We start from the raw sequence: 17483 nt of genomic DNA on the forward strand, positions 1-17483 counted from the left end.
TCTCTGGACAGACGACTGACAATACTCAAAGGACAACTCTTGGTTTTGGTTGCCCAGCATACTTTTCCACTTCATGTTATTGGCGATCTAGTCATCTGAACTTCTTTTGGGGAACCAACCTTTCCCCAATCTTAGTTGACTTGTCTTGGGGGGCTTGGCTGTGACTGCCCCCAGTCTTCACAAAGGAAGAATGACGAGGCCTTCAGTCAGTTGATGCAATCTCTAGGGTCATGGTGGTTCACTAACTGAAGCCAATTAGTGTCAAGTACAGGACTTTGGTTAAAAACATTGACAAGAGAAGTGGACTCTATTACTCTGAGTGTTTGTCATTTAAAAACAGTAGATAAAAATCCGTAGGAAAGAAGCCAGGGTGATGAATGGTGGCCATAAGGATTTAGTAGATAAAGGTCATGCTTTTATTTTCTTGGCGCTTACCATGCTGGACCATGGGTGCTACTGTTTCTGACTCCTCCACCAGACAGACAGCTCTCTGAGGGAAGGAAACACATCTCCAGTATGCTGGATCATGCAGACATGGGCCCAAATACACAGCGCTAAGGAAATTATCCTGATGGACCTAGCAGCATGGAAATGAGGCAGTGGTGGTCCTATCACTGGGGACTCAGGTATCAGGGCTCTAGTACCCTTACAGGCTGATACCACATCCTCCAGTCCCCACCTGATATGCTTGCTGTCCTATTCTGAGCTGGAAGAGGTGGTCTGCTCTGAGTCAACTGGTGTGGGTTCTGATGTGGTCACAGCATGATTCTCACAACGACCCAGAGAACGTCATCAGACAGAGGGGCAGGGGGCAGGGAAGCTTTCATAGAAAGCCTTCTAAGGATGAAGCACCATAAAACCAGAGAGGAGTTCAAGGTCAGGGAGCCCATCTGCACCCCCTTCCTCTCCCAGGAGCTATAAGGGAGTGCAGAAGCACCAGCAGCTCCGACCTGAGCAGCCTCCCGGGGAAGATGCAGCCACTCCTGCTCCTGCTTCTGCTGGCCTTTTGTCTGCCTTCTGGGGCCAAGGCAGGTGAGTGTCCACCCCCACCCTAAGAGGCCCGACCCCATCGCACAGTGGCACAACTTTCCTGTCTCTTCTGAACACCCCTATCCCCCTACCACCAGGAACATTCTCAACCCCAGCCTTCATCCTGCCTCCCCCTCTCAAGTGTGATGCTGATAAGCTAGCAGTAGGAACAGCGGGGCAAAAGGCTGTCTCTGGAAGAGCCAGTCACTACTGTCCCTTCCCCAGCCTCTACCTTTGCCATCTGAAATTAGAACTTTCCTGGAATAGCAGAGGGTGAGAAACTGGAAAGAGAACACCATAAATCCCCCTGCAGAGGGCAGAGCAAGGGGCTTCCCTCAGCATCTACTTAGGAGTGAAGCCCGGGGCTCAGCTGACCCAACAGTTGGATGGATCACTGTCCCCAGAAGACTGCTCTTGCCTTGCCTCTGCCTCAAGGCTCCTCATCCCTCTCTCCAACTCTGCTTTTCTTCCCAGGATCTTAGTGGCTCCCCGCTTTCAAGCAGACCTTGGCAGACCTCAATTTCTCTGCTTTCCAGAATCCTACCAGCACGCCGGGGAGCCTTGCCTTCGTGCAGCCAACCAGCACTTACTAGGCACCTATGACCTGTCAGGCCCTTAGGAAATCAGCAATGTCACACAACATCTACTTAACTAAACTTAGATCCCAGCCACTGGAAAAGACTTCACAGGATGACAGGAGCCTTAGAAACTCACTTGAAACAAGGCAAAGTCAGGAGAGGGATTTTTCTGGAGCCTCTAGGACGTTGCTATTCCTAACACAGGTGTGGTCCCCAACGATTATGTGTAGAACACAGATGCACAGCCCGAGACTGCTGCCCTCAAAATTCCCAGGGGAGGAAGTCCAGGCCCTCCACCTTACCTGTTGCCCCAAATCAGGCATGTCTGCCTGGTGGATTCAGTGGGTAGACAAGAGCAGAACAGAATTTTTCCTTCAGGAGAGATCATCGGGGGACATGAGGCCAAGCCCCACTCACGGCCCTATATGGCGTTACTTCAGATTAAAAACCCAAGCGGGCAGATCAAGTGTGGTGGGTTCCTGATACAAGCGATGTTCGTGCTGACAGCCGCTCACTGTTGGGGAAGGTGAGAAGTTCTAAACAGCCTGCACTGCCCTGAAAACCCCTGCAGGGAGCCCTGCCTTCCTACCAGCTCCCACCCCCCACGCTGAGCTCCCCTGGGGCATGCTTTGCCATCATATGCCAACTCATGCAATGTCATGTTTCTGTGGGAAACTGTCCCCTAAGACCCACCGGCACACTCACCATTGGCTCCAGAATCCTACTTCAGCTGCTGAGAAGCAGAAGGCACAGAGAGCTCAATCACAGCCCCTCCTGTTGGCTCAGTTTCCCCTCAGCTTAAGTACTGCCTTGATTTCCCTCTATCACCTTGATTTCCCTCTCAGCTGCCCTGCCCTGGCTACCACCTGCCCTCTCGACTCCCAGGCTGTACCCTGTGACTCCACACCCCCACACCCCACTCTGCTCTCTGTGCAGCTCCATCAAAGTCACCCTGGGCGCCCACAACATCAAGGAACAGGAGAAGACCCAGCAGGTCATCCCTGTGAGAAGAGCCATCCCCCACCCAGACTATAGTCCAAAGAACTACTCCAATGACATCATGTTACTGCTGGTAAGGAAACCTCCCTGCAGCTCTTGCCCTCCTGGGTCCAGACTGTTTCCCTCCCACTGGGACCTGTCCCTGCCATCCTTCCCATGCTGGCCACCTGTCCAGTCCCAGAGGCTCACGGGAGAGAGAAGACACTGCCGCCTCATCGGGGTGTCAGGCCCAGAGGCCACTGGCTGAGCTGGACTCTCTTACCTCTTCCCGTCAGCTGGAGAGGAAGGCCAAGTTGACTGCAGCTGTGAAGACTCTCCCCCTGCCCAGGGGCAAGGCCCGGGTGAGGCCAGGACAGGTGTGCAGCGTGGCCGGCTGGGGGCAGATTGAGGCCAAGATACGCAGGTACCCAGACACTCTGCAGGAGGTGTCACTGGAAGTGCAGAAGGATTCAGAGTGTGAATTCCTCTTACCCAAGTATTATGACAGCACCACTCAGCTGTGCGTGGGGAATCCAAAGGAAACCAAGTCTTCCTTTCAGGTGAGACTTAGTGTCTGCTTAGCATGGCTCTGGGGACAGGGGTGTTTGGGGAGGACCTGGGATCTGGAAATACAACCAGTGATCCTTCTCCTGAGGAGTAGAGGGGGAGCTGCCAGAGATGAAGGCACCTAAGCACCTCTGCAAGCCTGCCAAGGCCTAGGATGAATTCAAACCATGCTCTTCCAGAAGGATGCATTTGCAGCACTCTGCCCCAACCCGGCCACTGATGCTGGGTGTGGCAGTGGTGAAAACCAGGGGGCTCCTCAGAGCTGGCATCCACCTGGGTTACGGGCTCGGCCTGCATGCTGTCAGCCCCTAAAGAGTAGACTGAAGCCAGCAGTCCCTCATCAGAGGATCGGGACCAGGGGAGGAGAGGGAGCTGCCACCTGGGGTGAAGTGCAGCAGTGACAAAGTCCAGGCCGGCCCTGCCCTCTTAGCTCTCGTGGAGGCCACGCAACACAGGCTTCTCAGAGGGGCCTAGGAGGGCAGGCTCACTCCTCCTCTATCTCTGTCCACAGGGAGATTCTGGGGGCCCTCTCGTGTGTAACAATGTGGCTCAAGGCATTGTCTCCTATGGACTAAAAAATGGGACACCTCCCCGGGCCTACACCAAAATCTCAAGTTTCCTGCCCTGGATAAAGAAAACCATGAAGAGGCTCCACCCGCAGGAACCAGACTATCTGCTCTAGAGCTGATCCAGAATCACACTGGGAAGGGTGGAGGGAGGCTGCCAGCAAGCAATTAAAAGTCTCTTAAGTGAGTTTGAAGGACCCGTTTCTTATTTATTCTCTGACCTTCATTCCCTGACATCAACTCTGTGCTTTTGACAAGGCCAGTGACACAATTCTGCTCTTCCGCTTCCTCTTCTTCGTCCTCCTCCCATCTCCCCTCAGCGTCATGCAAAGTTCCTTCCAGCTCCTCCTTACCCACACCCGTCTCTCAGAGCCTGCCCTTGTGCCAGGCCTGAAGCTGAGCACTAGCAGGAGAAAGCATCAACCTCTCTGGTCCTTGGGCTCAGGGTGAACGTTTTACCTCCTCCCCCTGTGTTCTCTGGCAGGGAGCTAGGGGATAGACACCATGGGTCCTGGACCCACGCTGGCACAATCTAGGGTACAGCTCTAGGACCTACCCTGCTGAGAACCGACAGGGGCCTCCTCAAGCAGGACATTTCTCTCCCACAGCCGAGGAAGCTGGCACAGGCTGGGCCGGGGTCTCACGAGGAGCTTTTCATCTCTCCTCCACTGAGTTCCCTCTCTGACCTCTTCTGAGCTCAGGGACCAGCTCGGCCTTGAATCTCCTGGCTGCCCCTTCTTGTCCATCCCTGCTGACCACTGAGAGCATTCTTTGGCCACCAACTCCTGTCCCTTCCAGACAACACTCATCTGAGCTGGCCCCTTCCTCATATCCCTTCTACCTAGAACACCCAAGTTCTAGCACTAACCACTGACGTGCCAGCCCAGCTCCCACCCTGAGACAGAGGAGACTCAGAGATACCAGGTCTGTGAGAGCACAAGGCAGCATCCATGAGGACAGGGCTGGTGGGGCAGTGCTCCAGAACCCTTGGCCCCATCCACCAGCGGGGCAGGGCAGCTCAACCCCTCACATCTAGCCCAGTGTGTCTCCACATGTGCTCCAGGTCCCTTGGCTGCCTGGTCACTCAGTAGGCAGAGTCCCTCTCAACCTGTCCATCTTGGCCCCGCCGACCTTCTAGACTAGACTCCCAGCTGGCCATCTTGGGCTATATCAGCCTTTTGAGTTAGAAAAGGCACCTCTCTGGGCAGCTTGGGTGGCTTAGAGATTTAGCACCGCCTTCAGCCCAGGGCCTGATCCTGGAGACCAGGGATCGAGTCCCATGTCGGGCTCCCTGCATGGAGCCTGCTTCTCCCTCTGCCTGTGTCTCTGCCTCTGTCTCTTATTAATAAATAAATAAAATCTTAAAAAGAAAGAAAGAAAAGAAAAGGCTCCTCTCTACAATAGGACGAGAAAGCGCAATTTTCTGCCCATCACCCAAAAAGCAAATGCTGATTCAGAGCCCACTACTGAGTGCCAGGCATTAACTGGGGATATACAGTAAACAGAATGCAGGCTCCATCACCTGAGCCCAGGTGAACCTGGCACTGTTGAATGTCACCTAAATCATCTAACCCCTCCTCCCTCCTTCACACGAGCCCATGGTGCCTACATCTCTGTGGGAAGTCCACAGGAAGCAAGTATTTCTATTTATTTTTGTGGTGGGTCACAGTCAGTAAGAATAGCATCGCATGGGACTCTAGCACAGCAGTGTATGGGATTTGGAAATGACTTTAGCCATTTAGTTTCTAGAAGTTATCAAACTCTGTTTACTGGAGCATCCTCTTCACCTGGGGTAGAGGGCAGCCTTATTTTCTGTGGCTTCACTAGTGGGAGGTATAGGTGCACTGGGTGACTCAGTCGGTTAACCATTTGCCTTTTGCTCAGGTTATGATCCACGGTCCCTGGATGAGACCCAGTGTCAGGGTCCCTGCTGAGCTTCTCCCTCTCTCTCTGCCGCCCCCAGCCCCCATACACTCTCTCTGTATTTCTCTCCCTCTCTCAAATAAACAAAATATTTTTTAAATTAAAAGAAAAAATAAATTTGAAAACATAGCAGGTATGAATGTCATCGTACAGATCCAAATGGCAGGAAAAACCACATTACATACTTGCCTGAAGGCAATCTACATTGGACTCTAAACACCCATCCAGTCACACAACCCAGAAACATTCTCTGTTATGACCGCAAGGTCCCACCTGTGCAGACTCAAATGAGAACCAGACAGGCTCACATGGTCTGGAAAGATGGAGAATCGCCTCTGCTCTTCAGGCCAGCATGGTCACTCTTGCGTTCACAAAGCCCAACACTGCCTGGACTCTTCAACATTAAGAAGTCCATGGCTTGGAGGAAACACAGAGAGGATGTGATTTTCTGCTAACCAAGGCTCTCCCTGCGTTGGGCTCCCCTCCACAGAAACTCTCAGCAGCCATATGGCTGCTGACACCAGTAGGTGTCAAGGTTCAGACACCAGTACAGGCAGGTGCTGCCTGTAATCTGAGCCTGAGTTCCAGCTCTGGGCTAAGGCCCTCCTGCACCCAGTACACACCACACCACACGCTGTGTGACATAGGGTAAATCATCTGGGGTCGTGTAACCCTCAAAGTCATGCCCCTTCACATCTCATGCCCAAAGCCTGAAGCAACACAATCTCTTAAGGACCTTGGGCACTTGTTCAAGGGAAGAGCAATGAGGTCACACAGCTTCTGCTTTGGAGCTGAAAAAAAAAAGAAAACTCTGTGCATCTAAGGCATACTAAAGCCCTGGTTCCTTGATTGAAAAAAAGACAAAAAGGAAAATGCAGAAAGCAAAATTTAAAATACTGTTTTTTAAAGTTGCCCAGCCACATGCATTTTCAGTTTAGGTGTAACCTTTACTTCTAGGAAATGGTTCTGTGGTTTAAAACAAGTTTGAGAACACTCACTGCAGTCTCTCCTCCTTTGAGAGAGAGATGAGGGGGAGACAAAATCCCAGAAAGGCAGAGTAACTGACTGAAGGTACCAGAGTTAGGACAGAGCCTGGACTGAGCCCCGGCCTCCTGACAGCCAAGCCAGCAAGAAGGCTAACACTTTCCTAATGCCCACTCTGTGGTGAGCTTCTGCTCAGACACCTCCCTGGTGAGAAATCCTCTAGGCTCCTGTGGCAGCCATACTGTGACAAGTATTCAGAAAAACTTCCTTAGCAAGCTGAAGTCAACTTAAACAAGCCAATTCCTTCAAATCTCCTTTGTCTGGGGGGATATCCAGCAACCCCCCACTTTGAGGAAAATTTCTTCTTTTGCTTAAAAATCTGTCGTGAAAACTAAGAAACGAAACAAAATAAAATATCTCTGTCGTGACCTCAAGGAATTGCCTCTCCTCCCTCCAAGATCTGCTTCCTCCCCTACCTGTCCTCTCCTCAGACTCACTGGAAGAGACAGGTCACTCTGTGACTAGAGAGAGAAATGCAAAGCCAGCTCCTGGTGGGGGGTGGGCCCAAAGGAATGCCACATCTCCTAATTTGTCTCAGGACCGTGTATTGGGATGGCTCTGCCTTCCAGTACCACTCTGTGGAGAACTTACAGGCTTATTACCTATCTGTATCCCACATGACACTGCTTTTGACCACGAAAGAACTGCAGTTCTGGGTTCCTTTTTTCATAGGCCTGTTGCTAGATGACATTTCTCATCCACAGAGGCAGGAAGCTCAGTGACCCTCAGGTGGAGCACAGAAAGCCACATCTAAGTACACAATAGTCAAATTGGCATTTGATAAAGAGAAAAAGTTGAAAGTTGAGGGAAAAGACACATTACTTTAAGGAAAACAACAGTAACAATGAAAAAAAGTGTTTTACCATAAAAATTATAATAAGAATACTAATAATAACCAGCTTCTCACCAGAAACAGCAGAGTTTTGAAGACACTTAAATGACATTTTTACTCTTTTCAAAGATTTATTTATTTATTTTAGAGAGACAGAGCATGTAAGCCAGGTACCAGGACGCCTCATTGGCTCAGTGGCTGAGCATCTGCCTTCAGCTTAAGGGCATGGTCCTGGAATCCCAGGATCAAGTCTTACACTGGGGTCCCTGCAGGGAGCCTGCTTCTCCCTCTGCCTATATCTCTGCCTCTCTCTCTCTGTCTCTCATGAATAAATAAATAAAATCTTTTAAAAAATAAAAAAAGAGTTTGGTACCAGCATAAGAGTAGGCATATAGATGAACAGAGAGCCCAGAAATAAACTCAAATATCTATGGCAAATTGATTTTTGCCAAGGGTGCCAAGACCATTTAGTGGAGAAAGAATAATATCTTCAATGAATATAGCTGGGGACAACCAGATATCTATGTGAAAAGACCTGAGCCAAAGGCAGGTGCTTAACCAACTGAGCCACACAGGCACCCCTAAGATGGCTATAATAAAAAATTGAAAAATAACAAGTATTGAGAAGGATGTGCAGAAATAGGGACCCTCGTAAAGAAGCCAGACAAAACAGGTCACATATTGCATGATCATTTGATATGAAATATCCAAAATAAGCAAATCCATGGAGACAGAAGATTAGTTGTTGCCAGTGGACCAGGCAGAGGTGGGGAAGAGAGAATGGAAATTTACTAAGTACCCATTAAGTTGTGGATGGGATGGATGGATATCTTGGAGTGATGAAAAAGTTTTGTAACTAGAAAGAGGTGGTAGTTCCACAACATTTGGAATGTACTAAATGCCACTGAACTGTACAGTTAGTGAATTGTATGTTACATGAATTTCACATTTCACCTCAATGTTTATTTGGATCATAGCCTTACTTTGACCACAATCCTTTTTTTAATTTTAAAAAATGCAGATATGTAAGAGGGAAGAATATGTTAGATCATACTTCGAGACATTAAAGATGATATCAATGAATGATGAGAAATCAGATCATTTTTTTAAGTAGGTTCCACACCCAGTGAGGAACCCAAAATGGGGTTGAACTCTCAACCCTGAGATCAGCACCTGAGTTGAGATCAAGTCAGAGTCAGAAATCAGATAATTTTAGGAGCCCTTGGGTGGTGCCATCAATTAGGCAGGGGATCCTCTGTTTTGTTCAGGTCATGACATGAGGGTTGTGAGGTCAAGTGCCACATCCACTCAGCACAGAGTCTGCTTAAGACTCTCTTTCCCTCTCCCTTTGATCCTCCCCTCTGCTTTCTCTTTCTCTCTAATAAAAATAGAATAAATCTTTAAAAAGTAAGAAATTAAATCATTTTCATTTTCTCTTTGCTTATATTAGTTTTCAAATTTTCCAATAATTGTAGGAAGTAATTGCATGCTAAATTTTTCACTAACTAGGAAGGAGAGACTAGTAGGTTCTTAAGAGCATGAAGAAAATACTTAAGTTATAGGATTAAGGGATTGTAATACTTAGCCGTTCTTTGAACTGAACGGGGCTTGGCTGTTTGGAAACCACGGCCCCTCACATCCAATGGTAGTGAGATCAGCAGCAGAGTTTGCTTAACAAATGTGAGACTAGTATGTGGCAACCCTGCTATCTTAGAAGTGTGGCTCTCTGGACAGACGACTGACAATACTCAAAGGACAACTCTTGGTTTTGGTTGCCCAGCATACTTTTCCACTTCATGTTATTGGCGATCTAGTCATCTGAACTTCTTTTGGGGAACCAACCTTTCCCCAATCTTAGTTGACTTGTCTTGGGGGGCTTGGCTGTGACTGCCCCCAGTCTTCACAAAGGAAGAATGACGAGGCCTTCAGTCAGTTGATGCAATCTCTAGGGTCATGGTGGTTCATTAACTGAAGCCAATTAGTGTCAAGTACAGGACTTTGGTTAAAAACATTGACAAGAGGGATCCCTGGGTGGCGCAGCGGTTTAGCACTTGCCTTTGGCCCAGGGCGTGATCCTGGAGACCCAGGATCGAATCCCACGTCGGGCTCCTGGTGCATGGAGCCTGCTTCTCTCTCTGCCTATGTCTCTGCCCCCCTCTCTCTCTCTCTCTGTGACTATCATAAATAAATAAAAATTTTAAAAAAATTAAAAAAAAAAAAACATTGACAAGAGAGGTGGACTCTATTACTCTGAGTGTTTGTCATTTAAAAACAGTAGATAAAAATCCCTAGAATGGGGTGAGGAGTCCAAGATGGCAGAGGAGTAGGAGACTTTAGTTTTCTCTGATCCCAGGAATCCAGCCAGGTAGCTATGAAAGCATTCTGAACACCTGCAAACTCAACTGGAGATCTAAGAAAAGAATAGCTGCAACTCTACAAAAAGAAAAGTGACAGGGCAGCCAGGGTGGCTCAGCGGTTTAGCACTGCCTTCAGCCCAGGGCCTGATCCTGGAGACCCAGGATTGACCCAGGATCCCTGCATGGAGCCTGCTTCTCCCTCTGCCTGTGTCTCTGCCTCTGTGTGTGTGTGTGTGTGTGTGTGTGTGTGTGTGTGTGTGTCTCATGAATAAATTAATAAAATCTTTAAAAAGGGATCCCTGAGTGGCGCATCGGTTTAGCGCCTACCTTTGGCCCAGGGCACCTAATCTGGAGACCCGGGATCGAATCCCACATTGGGCTTCCAGTGCATGGAGCCTGCTTCTCCCTCTGCCTATGTCTCTGCCTCCCTCTCTCTCTGTGTGTGACTATCATAAATAAATAAAAATTTAAAAACAAAACTTAAAATCTTAAAAAAAAAAAAGAAAGAAAGAAAAATAACTACTTTCTGCAAGGTAGGTGGTACAGAAAAGTGAATCCAAGTGATATATGGGAAGATAAACTGTGAGGGGTGGAGTGGGGGATAGGGAGCTTCTTCAGCCAGCAGGAAAGTGATAGAGCAGTGGATCACAAAATCAGAACTTTAAGAAATCTGCTCTGGAGAGGGACATCCCTGCCTGAAAGGTGCTCAGGCTGCAAAGCAGTGGTGAAATCCTAGGTGGGACAGTGTGGTCCCAGGATCCTCAGGGTCACAGGGAGATGGGAAGTGGGGGAGGCTGAGTGAGGCAGAGTTCCCAGGGATCAAGGCAGGGAAGCCAGCTGTAATCAGCAAGCCCAGGAGTGGGCTCTCAGCTCAGGGTTGCCATAAACACAGTCAGGCAACCACTCTCTGAGCAGGGGTCCAGCAAGCAGCAGAACCACTGAGACCCCCCTTCCTCCAGGAGGGGCTGCATGGGGCATGTCACATAAATCTACAGGGTTCAGGGACTCCAAACAGGGTGTGTGCCTGAGATAGAAATGCTCAGTCACAGGCTGGGTGACCACAGAGTCCAGGGACACACAAGTGATTGACTGCTTTTCCCTCAGGGTGCACTGAGTGGAGGAGCACTGAGCTCTCAGCTCCCAAGCTAGAGATTGGAAGGCGGCCATTTTCACTCCCATCCTCTGAAGATGCGCAGAAAGCCCTCAGGGAACAAAAGCCTCATAGAGAAATCAGGAGCAGATTACTTGACTTGGCCCCCTGACCAGGGTGGTGCAATTCCCCCCGGGGCAAAGACACCTGAGAATCAATACAACAGCCCTCTCCCCCAGAAGGTCAGCAAGAACACCCAGCCAAGACCAACTTTACCGATCACACAGAAATGCAACACTCCAGCACTATAGGGGAATATAAGATATAGAACTCATGGTTTTTTCCCCATGATTCTTTAGTATTTTAATTTTTTCTCTTTCCTTTTTCTTTTCCTTTTTTAAAGATTTTATTTATTTATTCATGAGAGAGAGAGAGAGAGTCAGAGACACACAGACAGAGAGGGACTCAATCCCAGGACCCCAGGATCACAACCTGAGACAAAAGCAGATCCTCAACCACCTGAACCACCCGGGTGCCCCTCTCTTTCCTTTTTCAACCAATTTCTTATTTTATCACCTCCTTTTTAAAGTCTTTTTTTAATTATCATTTTTACAGTAACATTCTCTTCTTTCAACATATCTAAATATATTTTGGTATATATATATATATATATATATATATATATATACACACACACACATATATATATATATATATATAGTTTTCTTTCTTTACAATTTTGGTATGTAGTTTCTTCCCACGAACTGACCAAAATACACACAGGATATAGTGTATTTCTCTGTTCTGTTGACCTGTCTATTTATATTCCTTCTCTTTTGTTTGTTTTTTGTCCTTTAATTTTCATTTTTGAAGTTACATTCTATCCTTTCATTGTATTTAATTTTATTTTTGTTCGTATATAAGGTTTTCTTTCTCTACGTTCTGTGATCTAGTTTTCTAACAAGCAGACCAAAGTAAACACAGAATCCAGTGTATTTTTTTTGTTCTGTTCACGTGTCTAATTATATTCTCTTTTTTCTTTTTCTTCTTTTTTTTTTTTTTCAGTTTCAGGTCTCTTTGGATCTGTTTAGTGTCTATTTCTCAGGGTCTTTGTTGCCCCATTGTAGTATTTTGTTCTCATGTTCACTATTCTTCTCTAGACAGAATGACAGGATGGTAATACCTCAAAAAAGAGAACAAGAGGTAGTACTGACTGCCAGAGACATAATCAGTATGGGCATAAGTAAGATGTCAGAACTAGACTTCAGAATAACAATTATAAAGATCCTAGCTGGGCTTGGGGGAAAAAAGCATAGAAGACACTAGAAAATCCCTTCCTGGAGAAATAAAAGAACTAAAATCTAATCAAGTCAAAATTTTAAAAAGGGGGATCCCTGGGTGGTGCAGCGGTTTGGCGCCTGCCTTTGGCCTAGGGCGTGATCCTGGAGACCTGGGATCGAATCCCACATGGGGCTCCCAGTGCATGGAGCCTGCTTCTCCCTCTGCCTATGTCTCTGCCTCTCTCTCTCTCTCTGTGACTATCATAAATAAATAAATTTTTTTTAAAAAATCAAAAAAAATTTTTTAAAGGCTATTAATGAGATGCAGTAAAAAAAAAAAAAAAAAGACGGATGCTCTAGGGACACCAGGATGGCTCATGGTTGAGTGCCTTCAGCTCAGGGCATGATCCCGGGTCTGGGGATCAAATCCTGCATTGGACTCTTTGCGAGCCCATTTCTCCCTCTGACTATGTCTCTGCTTCTCTCTGTGTGTCTCTCATGATTAAATAAATAAAAATTTTTTTTAAAAAATGGATACTCTAAATTCTAGGATAAATGAGGCCGAAGGGAGAATTAGTGATATGCAAGACAAAATGATGGAGAATAAAGAAGCTAAGAAGAAGACAGAGAAACAACTACTGGATCACAGGGGGAGAATTTAAGAGAGAAATGATACCATAAAGTGAAACAATATTAGAATAAGTGGAATCCAAAGGAGAGGAAAGAAAGTGGGGGGCAGAAGGTATATATTGGAGTAAATTATAGCAGAGAAATTCCCTAATCTGGGGAAGGAGAGAGCCATCCAAGTCCAGAAGGCACAGAGACCCACGCACCCTCACAATCAATAAAAATAGGTCAACACTTTGACATATATAATAGTGAAACTTGTAAATCTCAGAAACAAAGAGAATATCCTGAAAGCAGCCTTATATAAGAAGTCCATAACCTACAAGGGTAGAAATATTAGACTGGCAGCTGACCTATCCACAGAGACCTGGCAGGCCAGAAAGAACTGCATTATATATTCAGGGTGCTAAATGAGAAAAGTATGCTACCAAGAACACTTTATCCAGCATGGCTGTCATTCAAAATAGAAGGAGAGATTAAAAGCTTCCAAGACAAACAGAAACTATAAGAATTTGTGATCAGTAAACCAGCCCTGCAAGAAATATTAAAGGGGATCCTTTATGCAAAGAGAGACACCAAAAGTAACAGACCAGGAAGGAACAAAGACAATATACAGAAACAATGCCTTTACATGCAATACACTCACAATAAATTCATATTTTTCAATAGTTATTCTGAAAGTATTTGGGCTAATGCCAATATAAGACACAGGGTATCAGATTGGATAAAAGAAACAAGACCCATCGACATGCTGTCTGCAAGAGACTCATTTTAGACCCAAAGACACCTCCAGATTTAAAGTGAGGTGGTGGAAAACCATTTAATATACTAATGGACATCAGAAGAAAGCTAGGGTAGCAATCTTTATATCAGGCAAATATATTTTAAAACAAAGACTGAAAAAAAAAAAAAAGACTGTAAGAAGAGATGAGGAAGGAACGATACCACACATAAAGGTTCTATCCAACAAGAAGATCTAACCATTGTAAATATTTATGCACCTAACACAGGAGCAGCCAGTTATATACAATAATTAATAACAAAATTAAGAAACACATCAGTAATAATACAATAATAATAGGAGACTTTAACACTCCACTCACTGCAATGGACAGATAATCGACGCAGATTAGCAAAAATACATGGGCTTTGAATGACACACTGGACCAAATGGACTTCGCAGATCTATTTAGAACTTTCCATCCTAAAACAACAGAATACACATTCTTCTCAAACACACATAGAACATTCTCCAGAATAGATCACATCCTGGGTCACAAACAGGCCCCAACTGGTACCAAAATATTGAGATCATTCCCTGCATATTTTCAGACCACAATGCTTTGAGACTAGAACTCAATCACAAGAGGAGTTTTGGAAAGAGCTCAAATACATGGAGGCTAAACAGCATCCTACTAAAGAATGATTGGGCCAATCAGGAAATTAAAGAAGAACTAAAGAAAATTCATGGAGACAAATGAAAATGAAAGCATGACTGTGCTTTGGGATGCAGCAAAGGCGGTGCTAAGAGGGAAGTATATAGCAATATAAGCCTTTCTCAAGAAGCAAGAAAGGTCTCAATTACACAAGCTAACCTTACACCTGAAGAAGCTGGAGGAAGAACAGCAAAGAAAGCCTAAACCCAGCAGGAGAAGAGAAATAATAAAATTTAGAGCAAAAATCAGTGAAACAGAAACCAAAAGAAGAGAAGAGCAGATCAATGAGACTAAGAGCTGATTCTTTGAAAGAATTAATAAGATAGATAAACCCCTGGCCAGACTCATCAAAAAGAAAAGAGAAAGGACCCAAATAAATAAAATCATGAATGAAAGAGGAGAGATCACAACTAACACTGAAGAAATACACACAATTATAAGAACAACTTATGAGCACCCATATGCCAACAAATTAGGCAATCTGGAAGAAATGGATGTATTCCTAGAGAGACGGATAAACTACCAAAATTGGAACAGGAAGAAATAGAAAATCTGAGCAGACCCATAATCAGCAAGGAGATGGAAGCTCTAATCAAAACCTCCCAACCAACTAGAGTCCTGGGCTGGATGGTTTCCCAGGGGAATCCTACCAAACATTTAAAGAAGAATTAATACCTATTCTTCTGACATTCTTTCAAAAAACAGAAATGGAAGGAAAATTTCCAAACACTTCTATGAGGCAAGCTTTACCTTGATTCCCAAACCAGACAAGACCTCACCAAAGAGAGGAATTGCAGACCAATATCCCTGATGAACATAGGTGCAAAATTTCTCACCAAGATACCAGCCAATAGGATCCAACAGTACATTAAAAGGATTATTCACCCCAGCCAAGTGGGATTTATTCCTGGACTGCCAGGGTGGTTCAACGTCTACAAATCAATGTGACATACTACATTAACGAAGGAAAGGACAAGAACCATATGATCCTCTCAATAGATGCAGAAAAAGCATTTGACAAAGTAAGAGCCTTTCTTCATTAAAACTCTTCAGAGTGTAGTGATAGAGGGAACATACCTCGATATCATAAAAGCTGTATATGAAAGGCCCACGGTGAATATCATTCTCAATGGGGAAAAACTGAGAGCTTTGTCCCTAAGGTCAGCAACAAGGTAAAGATGTCCACTATCGCCATGCTGTTCAACATGGTACTAGATGGAAGTCCTAGCCTCCATTTTGACCTCATGTTCCAAACATTACAAACAAGGAGCAGTTCAGCAATGTCTGGGAAACACAGGGGGAGACAGGACCCACATACTATCAGGGAAAGGATCTTCCAGGATCTATGGGGACTTCACTGCTTATGCCAAATGCAAATTCTGTCTGCCACCATATGGGTCTGCAGCAGGAATTAAGGAACAAGGACTGTTCTTCTCTTTTTTAGAAGGAGAATCTTAGTCTTGTGGGTCTTTTGGCAAAAGAGGAATGCCATCCAAGGAGCCCTTCTTGGTTGCTGCTGACCCCTACAGACCTTGCTCTCAGCCACCCCAACTCCTTCCCACGTGCTCCCATTTATATCTATCTCCCCTTCTCCAGCCTTTGATTCCATGAGCACAGCAGGGAGGGTAATATTTTTCTTTCAGGGAAAATAATCAGGGGCCATGAGGCCAAGCCTCATTCTCATCCCTCATGGCATTTCTCCGGTTCCAGGATTCAAATAAGACCTGTGGGGGTTTCCTTGCATATGAGAAGTTTCTGCTAAAGTAGCTCACTGCCGGGGAAGGTGAGAAGCAGCGCCTGGAAGCCCGCCCTTCTGTTAAACCCTCATGGGAAATCCTCTTCCAAGAACTGCTACCCAGCCTGGGCTGCCAAGAAGCAGAAGGTACACAGATCCTCAGCCCTCGGGCCCTGTGCCCTGTGATTCCTCCCCATTCCAGTCCTGCCCTGCCCTGAGCTGTCCTGTTTCCTCCACGGCTTTTGGGCTGCACCTCCTGTGATCCCACCTCTCACTCTTTCTCTGTGCAGCTCCATCAAAGTCGTCCTGGGCACCCACAACATCAAGAAGCAGGAGAAGGGGATCCCTGGGTGGCGCAGCGGTTTGGTGCCTGCATTTGGCCCAGGGCGCGATCCTGGAGATCCGTGATCGAATCCCACGTCGGGCTCCCGGTGCATGGAGCCTGCTTCTCCTTCTGCCTGTGTCTCTGCCTCTCTCTCTCACTGTGTTCCTATCATAAATAAAAATAAAAAATAAAAAATAAAAATTTAAAAAAAAAAAAGAAGCAGGAGAGGACCCAGCGGGTCATTTCAGTGAAAAAAGCCATCCTCCACCCAGTCTATAATCCTAAATGCATCTTCAATGACATCTGTTACTGCTGGTAGAACCCTCACTCCACTGGTTCTTGCACACTTTATTCCTGGGGGTTCTGCTTCCCCTGTGACCTCATTTCTGTGCCTCCTTCCCTGTATGACATTTTCATTTGTCCTGGGCTGTGAGGAAAGCAACCAAGCAACCTCATGACTGTCCCTGTGAGTCTTTGTGAGCCATCAGTAGATTAAAATTCCTCTCCTCTGCATTCAGCTAAAAAGGAAGGTCCACCTGATTGCCAATGTGAGCCCCCTCCGGCTGCCCAAGATGAGTGCACAGGTGAGGCCAGGGGTGGTATGTCGTGTAACCAGCTGGGGGCTCCTCAGCAGGAACAGCACCTCTGGGGTGAGGAAACTGCAGGAGGTAGAGCTTGAAGTCCAGAGGGACAAGCAGTGCATCTCATGCTGTAAAGACCTCTACAACAGCACCACTCAAACGTGCATGGAGAGCCCAAAAAAGAAGTCTTCTTTTAAGATGAGATTCCCCGGCATAATTTATGCCCAGTCTTGGGACAGCTAAGCTTTGAGGAGAATGGACAGTGAGAACTAGCTGTATCTCTATGTCCTCAGCCTTTCCATCCAATCCAGTCTCTGGTCCTGTCTCCCGGAGGGAGACCACCCTACTCCCATGGTGGCAGGGAGGACAGCAGGCCCAGCTCAGTCCTTCCTCCCTTTGCCCACAGGGAGACTCCAGGGGCCTCCTCGTGTGTAATGACATGGCCCAGGGCATTGTCTCCTTTGGAAAAAATGTTGGGGAACTTCCACGTGTCTCCACCAGGATCTTGAGCTTTTTGCACTAGATAGAAAGAACA

General features: G+C 46.4%; 1 protein-coding gene across 1 annotated transcript; it reads left to right on the forward strand.

Annotated features, from left to right (window-relative positions):
- The first annotated feature begins 811 nt into the window (after nucleotides 1-811).
- Nucleotides 812-3886, forward strand: LOC121493507 (granzyme B-like). Its single transcript, XM_041759425.1, has 5 exons — nucleotides 812-1032; nucleotides 1986-2133; nucleotides 2544-2679; nucleotides 2882-3145; nucleotides 3664-3886. The coding sequence occupies exons 1-5, from the start codon at nucleotides 972-974 to the stop codon at nucleotides 3832-3834; spliced, it is 780 nt and encodes a 259-aa protein (XP_041615359.1). The 5' UTR covers nucleotides 812-971; the 3' UTR covers nucleotides 3835-3886.
- The last annotated feature ends 13597 nt before the right edge of the window (nucleotides 3887-17483 follow it).

This window comes from Vulpes lagopus, chromosome 6 (assembly GCF_018345385.1).
Source record: "Vulpes lagopus strain Blue_001 chromosome 6, ASM1834538v1, whole genome shotgun sequence".
NCBI classification, from domain to species: Eukaryota; Metazoa; Chordata; class Mammalia; order Carnivora; family Canidae; genus Vulpes; species Vulpes lagopus.